General features: G+C 35.5%; 1 protein-coding gene across 1 annotated transcript in view; it reads left to right on the top strand.

The window, feature by feature from the left end:
• CHDC2 (calponin homology domain containing 2) overlaps window positions 1-14,169 on the top strand; it is a 52,001-nt gene that overhangs the window by 372 nt on the left and 37,460 nt on the right. The window contains exons 2-4 of the mRNA XM_009888363.1: window positions 1,179-1,388; window positions 13,532-13,595; window positions 13,789-13,917. Coding sequence (XP_009886665.1) covers window positions 1,179-1,388; window positions 13,532-13,595; window positions 13,789-13,917 — 403 coding nt within the window. The remainder of the gene's footprint in view (window positions 1-1,178; window positions 1,389-13,531; window positions 13,596-13,788; window positions 13,918-14,169) is intronic.

Genomic DNA, 14,169 nt, shown 5'->3' with positions numbered 1-14,169 from the left:
CTGACCAGGATTTATTGTTAACTTTATCTGGATACTAAGATCATAGTCTTATTTATTTTTTTGCATTGTGATCAGATAAAATCTTTCTGTTTCATTTTCTCCACGGATTATAAAGTACTGTTTTGAATTCTAGCTGTTGTTTGGACAATTGGTTAGGTAGGTTTTTTTTTGTTTTTTTTTTTTTAAACAAGATTTTAGTACCAAAGAGGACAGCACAAATGTTTTAATCCTGTCACTTAATATAATAAATAATCCATATGTTTTTCATTTTTCTGTGGATCACCCACTTTATCCTGTCATTGAAATTTTATTACAAGAGAGCCCTTTGGTAGTCTTCATATTATGTAGCATAACCCAGCACCAGTTTGATATAAATCTTAATATTTTTATCCTTCCAAGCACTCTTGTGTACATATGTGTCAAAATATGCTTTTCTGGTCTCTAATATAATTTTTTTCTATTTATAATTACTAAAGAGTTTGTTATGCCTATGTAGGTATTATTTCAATACCAGAAGAATTGGAGCAAAACTCTTTAAGTTGCCGTAAATTAATGAAATGAACTTCACCTTCAAATTACTTTTGTCTTATCTCATTTGAGTTGTAGTAATTTATCAAGTAATTTGTTTATTGTCAGTAACTCAGTGGTTGGAAATGAAAGGATTCCATATGGACTGGACTGACTGCCATTCTTATTTAATAACTGGAACTTAAAATTGCATAACTGGGAAAAGCATCCTAAGTATCTTCATGAATTTCCCCTGTTAAGGGAAAACTTACTTTATTTTATAACTTGCTTTACCTTGTTGTGCACTAATGCAGTTTAATCAATATTAATGAAAGCTTTAAGTTTAGGAAACCTGAAGTAAGGAAGTAATATTTATGCCCTTTGTAGCACGGTTAGTAGAAATCGCTCTTCATTTGGGTGTTGAACTACAGTGGGTCGGTATAAAATGTTCAGATACATATCTAGAGAACAAACTAGCACCTAAATGCTAAAGGACTTAGGAGTTAGTTAAAGGAGTTAGCTAAAGGAGTTGGTTTCACTTGACTTATACTTCAAAACTGAAGTTATTCTTCTGTATTTAACCTTGAAGAGCAGTTTCGTATATGTGTGAATCAACTTTCTTACTGTCATCCTGTGAGCACAAACACCGTTACTATTTATTTTTAACACAGGCAATCACAAATTCAAGTTGAACTTCCAGAGCTTGAACTCGAAGATGGTGACAGGATTTACCCTTTTTCGATACAGTTCCCAGAAGGAAAAGATATTGTTCTTTCATCAGATGGCACAAATAAGGAACTAATTTGTCATATCAGCTTCAGATCATCTAGACCGGTGTCATTTTTAGGGAATATCCTCTTCATTGTTGAAGAAGAAAGCAGGTAATGTGTGCAATTCAAATTCATTTGGAGGCACAGTCCAAACTGACAAAGTTGAATATAAGACACAGAACTTGTAATGGTTGGGTAAAGGCATACAAGAATAATTCTGAAAAAAATGAAAATGAAACATAGACATGTATTTCTCTGTTCAACTGAATTACAATTCAAAACCACAAAATTCAGCTTTTTTTTCTCTAAGGTAAGATTCATCTAAGTGGCTATTGTAAGGTCTTCTATCTCATTCATATCTACTGGTCATTCGTATGTCTACTTCAGTCTTCTCAGATTGCTTTGGAGAGACATGGTCTTGATTCATCAAATCCCAATGTTATCTGTTCCAAAATATTTTGCTTTTCGAGAAATACCCTATTCAAATATTACAGTCAATTCCATGCTGGATTTCAAGGGGGTTTGATTTTGGGTTAAGCCAAACTCTGAAATTTTATTCCGTTGAGCCTTTCTCTTACGTCTCATTTTTGGAAAAAAATGAAATGTTTGTGACTGGTTTAGAGTCTCTTTTCTGGTTTCATCCTAATGGATCTGGAAGAGCTGGTGGTTCTTATCACCTATTTGCAAATCTTTACAAAGCTGCAGTGGAGTGATCTTGCAAAGGATTACTCCATCTTCGGTCCTCTCAAAAGCTTCAGGTGTTCATCTGGTAACCAAGAATTCAAGAAAAGACATCACTAACTGTCTCCAAGTATGAGATTCTGGTTAAAGACTATCGGTGCAATGTGGAACTGTGCAAGAGTACTCGTTTTAATTTTTTTATTATTTTTAAAAAATTTGTGAATATTTGTGTTATATTTGTGTGATTTATACATGTGGTGTATTCATTCCTTGAGCCTCCGAGCTTCAGAGTAAAGGTAGAGAGACTTCTCAAGGGAGTGTTACACTGGGAGTCAGAGTTTCATTTTGCTAGGAACCAGCAAAGAACATGTCTCAGTCTTATTTTAAATGGGACATGCCTGCCTCTCGCTCTCAGTGTATGTCATTCTTCAGTCTTTTGCTCTCCACATTTGTCTTTTTTTCCCTGGCATTCTACTATTACCTCGTGTGTGTGTATGTCCCCTTTCTTTGGTGTTTTTAGTTATTTTTTTTTTAAATGCCACTTTTAACTGATCTATTGTTATATCATAATCTTTAACCTTTTCTCCTCTGATTTTACATTCTCTGTTTTTAAGCTTTTTAGAGCAGGATAGTCTAATATGAGTTTGTGTACTCTGAGCTGAGGCATTTCCTGATCTCTAGTTCTTCTGCAATATTGTTACTCAGTTAGCTTATTAGGAATCTGGAGGCTACTGTCCGTATCAAAGATCAATATGGAATCCTTCAGGTGGAAGTGTGTGAGTTTATGTGGTTTTCTTTTGTATTGGTTTGAGGTTTTTTGTGTGGTTTGTTTGATTCTTTTGTTTGTTTATTTGTGGGGGTTTTGTGTTGGTTTTGGATTTTTTGTGGGTTTTTTTTTTTTTTTAGGTTACTGAGCAGGAAAGCTGCATGTATGTGTTCAGAGACAGCAAATGGGAATTATTAAGCGATTAATGCTTCTGTCATTTCTTTTCTAAATTTGCAAGGGGCAGGGCAGTATTTTTGAGCAGCTCTATAGGGAAACAGTTGATTTGTGAATAAGAAGGAGGCTGACTCCTCATCTCAGTGAAGGCATTCTTTGGGATGTAAGATAAAATGGAATAATTTTAACAGCCAGATGACACAAGACTGCATGGATGGATGTTGCTTATCTATATCAGTGCAATTTACTGTTTACAGATTCTGAAAAATATATAGATACACACACATATATATGTGTGTGCGGGGGTTGTGTGGGTAATGCTAGGAATTCATAAAAGTATGCTAGGGATACATTTCAGCTTCAGACCATACTTCCTTCATGAGAAGTATAGGGGATACTGTCTTTTCTCATTTACTTCTGATATATGAGGTGCAGGACTAGATAGCAAAGTATGGAAAACTGTTGGTGTCTTCTTCCTCCCTTCATGTTGGGCTCTTCAGTGTCCTCTGCACTGCCTTAGAGGGACTTTCTGGACAGCAGCATCAGCAGAAGCAGGCACTGTCAGAGAGAAGGCATAAGGGACAGATATGCTTTATGTTGTTATTAATTTATTTATATATTTCCTCAAATGCAATCCGGTGCACTACATCAGAAAGCATTTGAAGTTTTCAAAAGTACTGAAATTATTTGGTAATATAAGCTCTACATCTGAAAAATACTTAGGAATTTATATGGTCTAATTCCTGTTAGACCTGATTTCCTTTAGGACAGAACACCTGGAGTTTGACAGCAATTTATATGCAGTCTTCATGCCAAAATTCATCTCTCTAAAACACTGTTTAGTGATGAAGATGTGCAAACATGAAATTCATACATTTTATTTTGATTTTAAAGTAGTAGGCTTTTTAAAAATAACTTGAATGGTGAAAAGCAACGCAGAAGGTCTCCCCTGTCCCTAGTAAATGGAGATCAAAGCTGTTATTAAATTTTCTGTGCAAAAATAACCGTTTTCAGCATTTTTCCCTTTTGTTCATCTCTTCTCTTGGTAGGATGAATGGGTGTATGCATGAGGAGGAAGTATAGGTACTGTTGTAATTAAAAGTCATTCCATCAGTTAATATTTTCAATACAGCAACTATTTTGAGGGTTAAATATCTCTGCCCTAGAGCTTAAAATGGGCTTTTTCCTAAGCATATAACTAAATTTTATATTGTTTTAATGCAAGGGTTATGGACCTTTCAGTTATCACTGCTCACATTGGATTAGTATTTTATATTTTTCTGTATAGATTGTCAGCCAAAAATCTATTTCTTACTCATTTTATTTAACTCTTAAGATTTAATCATTGTGTGGGATGTGATTCATAAATGCATGCAAAAACTTGCAGTAATTATGAGAAAAGGAAAATTTAAGCTTATGATGGGATCTGAAATATAGCTGCTGAGCAGGCACAATATGTAGTTTTAATAACTGTTTTTATATGATGCACTAGCAGCTTCTCAAACCTTGTTATAGAGAAATAATCCTTTCTGCTGTGTAATAAACTTTTCTATATTTGCCATTAAAATGAAATAAAGGTTACTATCCTCAATTTAAAGGCAAAGTCAATGTGTTTTTGAAAAAAAAAGATACTGAATAAAAGTCTTCAAGCTTAAAAGGCATCCCAGCTCATGAAGGTGAAAAAATTCTTGCTCAGGAATGTCAAATCATCTTAAAATTGCTGCTGTATTTTCAAACGTAGTAAATAGATATTTCTTGAAGGACAGAACTAGTTCCATTGGTTTGCCAATGCATATCTGATTTCCTGCCAGGGAGTTGCATGTGTGCATGAACTGTAGGAGTAGATATAAAACCTGAACACAACTGGATGAAAGAGCACACCATCCAAAACAAAGGGATTCTCTGTGTGCTATTAGTCAGTGAATTAATACTATTCATATTGGCTTCTGGAAGAAATTTATTTTTATCGTAACCAGAACGAATTTTTTCCTTCAGTTGGAAAAGTCTAGTGTGTGCCCGGTTCTCTAATCCTGAGCATGTCATTATTCTTCTAATAAAGTCTATGATAATTTATCCAGGCTTGGGTTTGTTACTACTGTTAATAATACTATGTGCTTTAATATTCCACTCTATAGTAATCTGTATCTGTGATTTCTTGTTCTCTGCATATCTACTGTCATTCATTTGAGCTCCGCCATGGGAGAACTACGCAATATGTTCAAACTTGAGACCTGATTCAACTAATTATCTAAGCATTTGAGCAGTTTGTTTCAAACTTTGTAAGTAATGAGTTTAAACTGCTTTGATAATTTGAGTCTTTTAGGAAGACAAGATTTCAGGGGCTTCTACATCTTTAATAATAAAACAATGAAACCCATAACCTTTTATAACACCTATAAAAGGTAACTGGTCTTGAATAGGTTCCTGGCTTGTTTAATAGGCCATGAAATCTCACAGTATCAGTTGCTGAAGATGTATTAATTTTTCAGGTATTCTGGCTTTATATTTCCATTTTCAAAGTAATAATATGTATTTTTAAATGATTTGAACTAAAATTTTGAGCTTCAACTCATATTCTGTGTTCTGAGATGGAATCAAAATAAGCGTGTTAAAAAGTTATTTTCATATGGTGGTAAAATATCGCATCTTGTATTACCTACTTAGAAGAGGAGCCTTAACTCCTAAGCAAAACTAATTCTAAGCATATTTCATAGCATGAGTATTGATGTGACAAATACTCTGTTTTGGTCTTTTTTTACTTAGGCTCTGCAGTGTTTTGCTTTTCTAAATTCGTGTCTAAAACTTCAGTAAGATTGATTCACATAGTCCATGTTAAGTTCATCTGAATAATAATGTTTTTCTTTAGATCAGAGTGAACATTGGGTAAAGGATAGATATTGTTGAATTTGGCTACTTTATAGAAAACATTTGAAAGATGATAGGCAATAATGCTTTATAGCAAAGCCATGATATATGTAGCTATAAAGGAAAACTGAAGAGATATATCGTTGTCATTTATGCAAGTAATTTAATGTGTGCACAGATTCCATTAAATGGATCATAAGAAAGTGCATTAATATTTACTTAATGACTGTGTTAAATGAGAATTTGCAGTTTATTTCTAATGTTACTTTAAACCTCTATTCGTCCTTTTTAGTCCTTTGACTCCAAAACAGAATAAATGACATTTCCTTGTATAGGGCTGATAGGAATACAGAAGTAAACAATAACATAAAATCAAAGAATGTCTTGAGCAAGTATTTAATAAATAAATTTAAGAAATTTAAGAAATTACTTAAGAAATATTTAGCTATGACATTTATTTCCTTCAACTTGAAAAACTAAACTAAAAAAAGCCTCTGCAAACATGGCTTGTTTATGTATTTGTCCTCTAATTGTTATTATATCTTTTAATTTGCTGATTAGATAAATAATTTAGCAGGAAAGAAAGTTTTCTGCCATCCTGATTAAAATGTCATTTAACTTATTCTTTCTAAAAATAAGTAGTAAGCAACAGGTGTATATTGTGTCATACAACCAAAGGAAATGATGCTCTGAGCAGCAAAACATCCAAAACTCCTCCCACATGTGGTGGGTGGATAAATTGCTGTGATCACCATTGACAGAAATGTGCGGATGTCCTTGCCTCCCATGTTTTATAGTTCTCCATTTTCTTTCCCTCTCCCACTGGGAAGCTAAGGAAACCCATGCAATTTCTGACATTATTCACGTTGTTCGTGGGTGAAACTTCAGGAAGAGAGGATGTCAGGGATCTTAGCCTCTAATTAGAACAGGATGCAGCTGAGACAGAATCACTAAAAGGTACCCAGTTATGAATCAGTTCCAGTTATTTTGATAGTCCGTGAGATGTAAGTGTCTCACAGCAAAAACAGACGTTCCCTTTAGCTGTTGGGAAATGTGCCTAAACTATGCAGCTCTTTAGTAGGCACTGCTGGCAAATGTCAAAAGTATGTATTCTGCTGGCACACCTTGGAGAATAAGAGCTGTCAATTTCTTTCAATATCATTTAAATTTGGAGAGAGCAGGAAGCTAGAAAACATTGGAGTTCTTGATACTTACTTGCTTGCTGCTTTGGCTTCTTTGCTGCATTCATCTGACCTAATAATGTATTGTCATTTTACTTCAGATCGTTGTGAGTGGTTTTGAAAACCAGGGTGGTCCAAACCTATTAATCACTCTTGTTCCTTTCTGTGCTAGTGGCTTTCTACCATTTTCTGATGGTCCCTGCCAGCTGAAGCATCTGTTATTCAGGAATTAAGAACTGATACCATTGCTGCTACTGGAAAAAACGTTGCTACTTTTGCAGCTATAAGTCTTGTATATCATGTGAAACCATGTGTCTGTCACTATACATTATTGTATTATTTTGATTGCTGTGGAAACCTGAGCTCCCGCTACAAAGGATAAGGGCTCCTCACTGTGGGGAGCTGCTCATTTGTGAATAGAAATAGCAGAGCTTGAATGGGTCATCTTTTCCTTTGCCTTCCAGTTCTGCCATCTCTGGATGTGTTCGAGGATTTTTAGGGGGAGGGAGGGGGGTAGGTCTTCATTTATTTATTTTTACAGTACAACTGCTTTTATATAGAGTGTTGGATGGTATTTTTTTTTTGTCATCAGAGCTTTAGTTTTTAGTGATCAGCAGGTTTCAAATGGTGGTAAACACGATATGTTTAATGGCCATTCTCCCATTCAGTGTTCTTTGGAATTATGCATTAGAGAATAAACACTGAAATAGCAGTGGCAAGGATGGTTCATGTAGATAACAAATATTTTGCTTGCTTTATTAAGCATTATAAAACTGAATACACTGAATAATTTAACACACTTAGTAACTTCACATTTGCTAGCAATACAGGTACCTTTCATGCTAATAGAATAACCCAGACTTTTATATTATTTATTTAAGCTCTGCTGCAAATACAGAATAAATGCATTGCACAAGACTTCTAGCTTTGTAAACTCACTTCATGAACGGTTTTATAAGTAAAGGTCAGTGGTACAACATGATTTTAAGCACGTGCAGAATGCATGTGTCTTTGTAATCTATTTGCCATATTTGTATTGAAATGTGCATGCTTTTCTGTCTGGTGCCTTGTGTCTCAATGCCTGAAATGTTTATAAGTAGTGTAGTAACTAATAAATGTATGATAAAAGTGGTAGGGGCTAACTCCTACCACTCTTGTTTTTTCTGCCATGCTTCCTTATGAATGGAGCTCATCTTTTGAAACTCAGATGAGTTTTTTTAGCTAGTGACTCATTCTTCTTGAAATTTCCTTTCAACTCCCACTTTTGGGAAAATCCCATGTTAAAATACTTAATGATGATGAGTGGACAGGTGGCCAATAAGTGAGTCTATTATCACAGAATGACTGAGGTTGGAAAGAGCCTCCAGAGATTATCTAGTCCTTTCTTCAAATCGACTCCTCTGTTGTCCAGTAGGTTTTTGAATATCTCCAAAGATGGAGACTCCACAACCCTCTCTGGGCAGACTCTTCCAGTGTTCAGCCACTCTCATGGTAAATTACTTTTTTTCTTATGACTAGATGGAATTTCATGTATTTCAATTTGTACCCGTTGCTCTTTGTTCTCTCACTGAGCATCACTGAAAAGAGTTTGGCTCCATCTTCTTCACTTCCTCCCATCAGATATTTATACACGTAGATAAGATCCCCCTGAGCCTTCTCTTCCCCAGGCTGAACACTCACAACTCTGTCTCTCCCCATATAACAGGTTCTTCAGTCCCTTCTTCAACCTTGTGGCTCTTTGCTGGCTAAAGTCTGCTCTTCTGAATTCCAGTGTTGTGATACAGCTTTTTGTGTTGTTTTCCTCCTTTCGGAGTCCTGAACTCCACCATGTCATGGTCACTGCAGCCATGGTAGATCCATGGTCACAGGAGCTGAATTCTTGCTGTCAATATCAGCTGCAGAAACGGTTGTTGACTTGCAGGATCCATTCACTCATTCTCAAGATCTTTTACTTCACCAGCATGATTGAAGAGAAGACCAGCTATGCCACATTCCCTTGATCATTGCCCCAAAGCTGTGCTTGATCTGTTCCAGGTTTCCTTATCAACTTCACTGGTACCTATGTGGAAAAGTAGCAGGGCCAAGGGTCAGACAAGTGGCATCGATCTTTCAACAGCGTCCTAAATCAAAACCCCGGCAGCAAACCTCCCTAGATGAGGCGTCAGGTTGGCAAATGAGGTTCACTGTCCCATGCAGCAGGGATTGACTCATGACTGTAATTTTCAGTTTCCTTGTGTTGTTTCAGAGCTCGTGCTCAGCCAGCAGAGGTGCTGCTTTATCCAATTTTTCATCTTATGAACACTCTGAAACTTCTGAATTTCTTAGTTAAGAATATATTTGCGTTGCATTTGCTATTGGATGGGTGTATTGGTTTCTCTTACTATAATACCACAGCAGGCAAGGAGGCGTGACCTTGTTGGATCATTAGCAGCATGGAGCTGGGAGGAGCTTCTCTTGCAGCAGCACTGTGGTGTCTGAGGCCTTTATTTGCACACAGATGTTCTGTAGCAATGGCTTTTCTTTATCTTCTAGATTCTGCAGTAGTACCTTTGCTTTGAGTAGCATCACTCATTGAATTTGGGTAACGAGTTAAGATGTACTGCAGTTGTCCTCAAGCACGCTTATCTGTGTTGCATTACTGTGCACATCAGAGCATGAATGAAGATTTGGCATATGCCCAAATCTCAAATCAGCATTGAGGATGGAGATGGCTGAGGTGCTCACCTCAAACTGAGAAATCGGAAAGTTGACTGAATCCGATAATACAGCCATCTGAGTTACTTTCATATAACTTGAGAGCTATGTCTTACATTAACCTTCATACAGCTTTCTTCCACCCCTGTCCCAAATCCTACTCTCTGAAGTTCATCTAACGTATGCCTGCAGAGCATTGAGACCTGTCATTTATCACAGTAAAGTCACAAGTTGGAAGCTGGCAACCTTTTCTGTGTTGTTGTTACTGATCGTGTGTGTCTTTAAATGGCTTGGTAAAGGTAGAAAAAGATGGACATTTTGTACATACAGATAGATGTTGATATACCTGTCGTAGCCATCTGTCTTGCTGCTGTCCTGCTGCTTAGATTTTTGCTGAATAAAAGCAGAAGTTAGCTAAAAGAAATACTATGCTACAAGGTGAAACTGGCCAAGGCCCTTGCCCTGCTCCCAGCCAAGTTCTAATAGGATTGAGATGTCCTAAGAACAAACCAAAACATTACAGGGCTGGATTATTGATTTAAACAACTGTTAGCTATGAAATTAAAATCCAAATGTGAATATTTACAAATAAGAAAGATGGCTATGGATTTTGTTGGAGCCTTTCTCTATTTAATAAAATTCCCCTGAAAGCAGAAGCTAAGAATGTTGTGTTTGGAGAGGGAAGCATGAAAGAGGAAAGAAAAGCTACTTTCCAGTACTTTTAAAGTATTCCTATTTTCCTTGATTGTGTTATTCTATAACAAAGCAGTAGAAGCTAATTATGTTATATTAGAAATTAATCAGAAAGGTCTTATTATATCTTTTAATATTTACTCTAAATTTACATTAAATAGGAATTTATTCTTCAATATGTAATTTAAAGAAAATAGTAAATATTTTCTTTTATCCTGTGCAAGGTATATTTTCAATATGCATAATTCTTAATATACTAAAGCCTGATGGATATCAGTATGCTGTTAGAAATATTAAACTGCGTTTTTCTTTGTATTTTTGACAGCTTAGTCAAAATAGTTTATTAATGTTAGTTGATAAGTTAATGTGGAGTAAGAAACCAGCTATGTAATAACATAGGACTCGGGTCAGTTGCATTACCTGTCAGTTGCAATGAGCTAAGAACTTACATACAGACGGCTAACACGGATCAATGGATGGCAATAATTTGCTTGTTGAGTACACCCTGAGAGATTGAGGTGAAGTATGAAAAAAGGGTTAAAAGGTGGATTGCTACACATTAATATGGCTGCTACAGACTGTGCAGACACTCTAGTGAACACTAGGACATGTACATCAATTTCTATTATATTCTAGCAATTGCAGTCAATATCTCATTGTTTTTAAATTGAATCTATTTATTTTGAGATTCCTGTAAAGTCTTGTAGAATAAACATTAAATCAAAATAGAAGTTGTTTTTCAAGAAAACTTCCCCTGTCAAAAGTTATAGGATATATTTAGCAAGGTAGCAGTCTCCTGCTAACTCCTGTCTCTCTCCTCCATACTCATAAATGTCAGATGTAATTTTAATTGTTTTTTCAGAGAGACAGAGTTCATTTATTTCATGAAATCTCTGCTAAGTCTTGGACGTTCAGATTAATGATACATGCTCATATTAAAACTATGCAGTGGAAATACTATACTAAACTTCAGCATTTTGTCATGTTTGGTCCCATCTGTGTATTCTATTGAACCAGAACAGAAGGGAAAAGTTATCTGGACACCTTCATTCTGTCTTTTATTTTTGTGCTGAAATATCTCGATTACCATGGCTAAATAGAAAACTATAACTTCTGTATTTTGTTTTGGACAGGTTCTCAATTCAAGTTGCTGCAACAGCAGAGAATTGCCTTCTTACTTTATACCCGTATTTGGCATTTCACCGCTCGGATCAACAAATTATCTTGAGAAGCAGTAAGCAGTCAACACTCTGCCTCTTAATAATACTACTAGACATAATATAATTTTAATATTTTCAGTGTGATAACAGGGATGTTATCATCAAGACAGCATTTCTACTCATTAATTACAAGGGGATACTGCAATGAAATTTTAAAACTGTTTAATAGCTTCTGTTTCCTTGTTCAAAATGAGGAAAACTTATAAATGAATAAGTAATATTTATTGAAAAAATATTGGACAAGCCTAAATCTTACAGTATGTTTTGTGAAGTTTTTAAAGTATGAGTAGAGAAAAACAGACCAAAAAGTAGAGAATAAATGAACATAATTTAAATTATATAATGAGTGATCATCAAAAATTCCTAGGACAACAGTTGGATATGCTTTGAAGAAAGCAAAAGGCAAGAAAGCTACGTGATGTTATGATAAAATGCAATCATTATTTGCCTCCTGGAAGTAGGTTTCATTTTTTTATAATTACTGGCCTGGAAGGCTGGAGAAGATAGTGATATTTTAAGGGCTAATAAAAGCCTGCAGTCAGAGACTAGAATTATTTTTATGTGCAATGTGTCTCTGCCTGCCTCTCTGTTTCTACATCTCTGCCTGTGTCACCATCACCCTGCCCTCCCCCGCCCTGTCTCTGCCTGTCTCCTGCTCCCTTCTCCCTTTCTGCCTGCCTCAGTGGTCTGTAATCTCTTTATGTGTAGCTATGCTTACGGGTAGAGGTTAGAATCATTGTATAATTCAGGTCGGAAGGAATCTCTGGGAGTCATCTAGTCCAAGCTCCTGCTCAAAGCAGGTTCGAGTATGGGGTAAACTATTGTATTTTTTATAGTTGTTGGGATCTGATATATTTTGATGAAATAGACAAGTTTTTTAGGTAAGCAAGTCATTAGGTCTGAAATAGATTTAGCTTCGAAAACTGTGAATTCTAAGACTGCATTAGCTAAATAAGTATGTTACTCAGACTATCTAAGAGAAAAGAGAGATTGTACTTGTGAAGTTGAAAAAGGGATTAGCAAGACAACAGGTCATGATTTTTTTTTCCCTATAGAAGATAGGCATAGGTACCATATAATTAATGGTTCATAACACAAGTAAATGAAGATAGGAAAGTGGGAAAAGTATTATCTTTATAGGTACCATATAATTAATGGTTCATAGCACAATTAAATGAAGATAGGAAAGGGGGAAAAGTATTATCTTTTGTAAACGTGTGATGATTTTTATATTTTCTTGTGACCGATAGATCATTTTTTTGCAAGCTTCTCTTTTGAAGATACTTTGTAGCTTTCCCTTGAGGATTAAGCCAAAAATGGAGTGATGATTTTATAAGAACTGGTTTCCCATTAATAATGAGATATGTCTGTTCTATATTGTTTGTTTATTGGTTTGTTTCCACTATCAGTTTTGAAGCAAGTCATTACCACTAAATTTCTAGAGTCTATTTTATGTGGTTTTGTATAGACTATTTTGTTGTGGAATGATGTTTAATTTGACCAAACCATATCTATACAATACAGTGGCTTTGAAAACTATTCAAGAAGGCTTTGCTTCCACATATCTGACAACATGCTCTTGGGTTATTTGCTCCAAACCATACAAATAATAGTGCCAGCAATCAAAAATTAAAGATAATCATATGGATTTCTTCCTTCTCTTACTGGTGTGTTTACTTCTCTAGACAATACACTGGGTTCTTCTTCTACTCTCGTTCTGGAGACTGACGTCAGAGATAGCTAGCAGAGGGTCCTCTAATCCTATCATAGGCCAACATGAGAATGTCAGAATAGATGTTCTGACAGAACTAATGGATTGATAGAGCAAACTTTTGAGTATGGTTTGTAAAAATCTGTGTTGTTGAGTCTGAAAGAGATTGATAATGGTATGTTGAGACTCATTACAGAGCTGGGATCAAAAATTCCTTAAGAATATTTTGTTCATTACTTAGAATTTTTGAATTAGCACTGTTCTGATAGGTGCTTTTCAGCACGTGGGAAGACCTATCCTGTAAAACATAGAGTTAATGGGAAAAATGTGCAGGTAATTTTTTTTTTTTTTGTCCGCGGTCTAATGACCAAAGTGAGATTTTCATTGTGAGTCAAATAAGAACTGTTACTTGATTAATTGAAGCACAAAATAGAAAAATATAGAAGCAGATAACAGTTTATAAACTTTTAAAGCACAGACAATAAAATATGTTTTCTCAACTGCAGCTTGTAATCTTGTTTTATAGACAGTAAGGAATGCAGTAGGGGAGAAGTTGTTCTGCATCCATGTTGTACTCCACAGTCACTTTCCCATAGTAGTTCCTCAAGTTCCTTTGGTGCAACCACTGCCTCAACCTATGAAGATTCTCAATCAGGTATAGTGCTGCTGTTCACTTTAAACATTTTGAGCTCTTACAATTGCTTTTCAGCTTACTCCTTTAAAGAACTATGTTTCACATTTGTAAGCTTTGCCTGAAATGCTTCTGCACATGCGATCAGTGAATACTGGGGAGGCTGTCCTCTTCTGTAACACCATGGGAAACCTGGCCTAGAGTATAGAAGCAGAAAACACTCTCCTTCATTTTAGCAGACTAAGTGGAGGGGAAATCAGTCAAACTAGTAATAAA

The sequence above is a fragment of the Charadrius vociferus genome, unplaced genomic scaffold (assembly GCF_000708025.1).
Source record: "Charadrius vociferus isolate BGI_N301 unplaced genomic scaffold, ASM70802v2 scaffold206, whole genome shotgun sequence".
Classification (NCBI taxonomy): Eukaryota; Metazoa; Chordata; class Aves; order Charadriiformes; family Charadriidae; genus Charadrius; species Charadrius vociferus.
The sequence above is the reverse complement of the archived record's forward strand: the minus strand, read 5'-3'. Positions and strand labels throughout refer to the sequence as shown.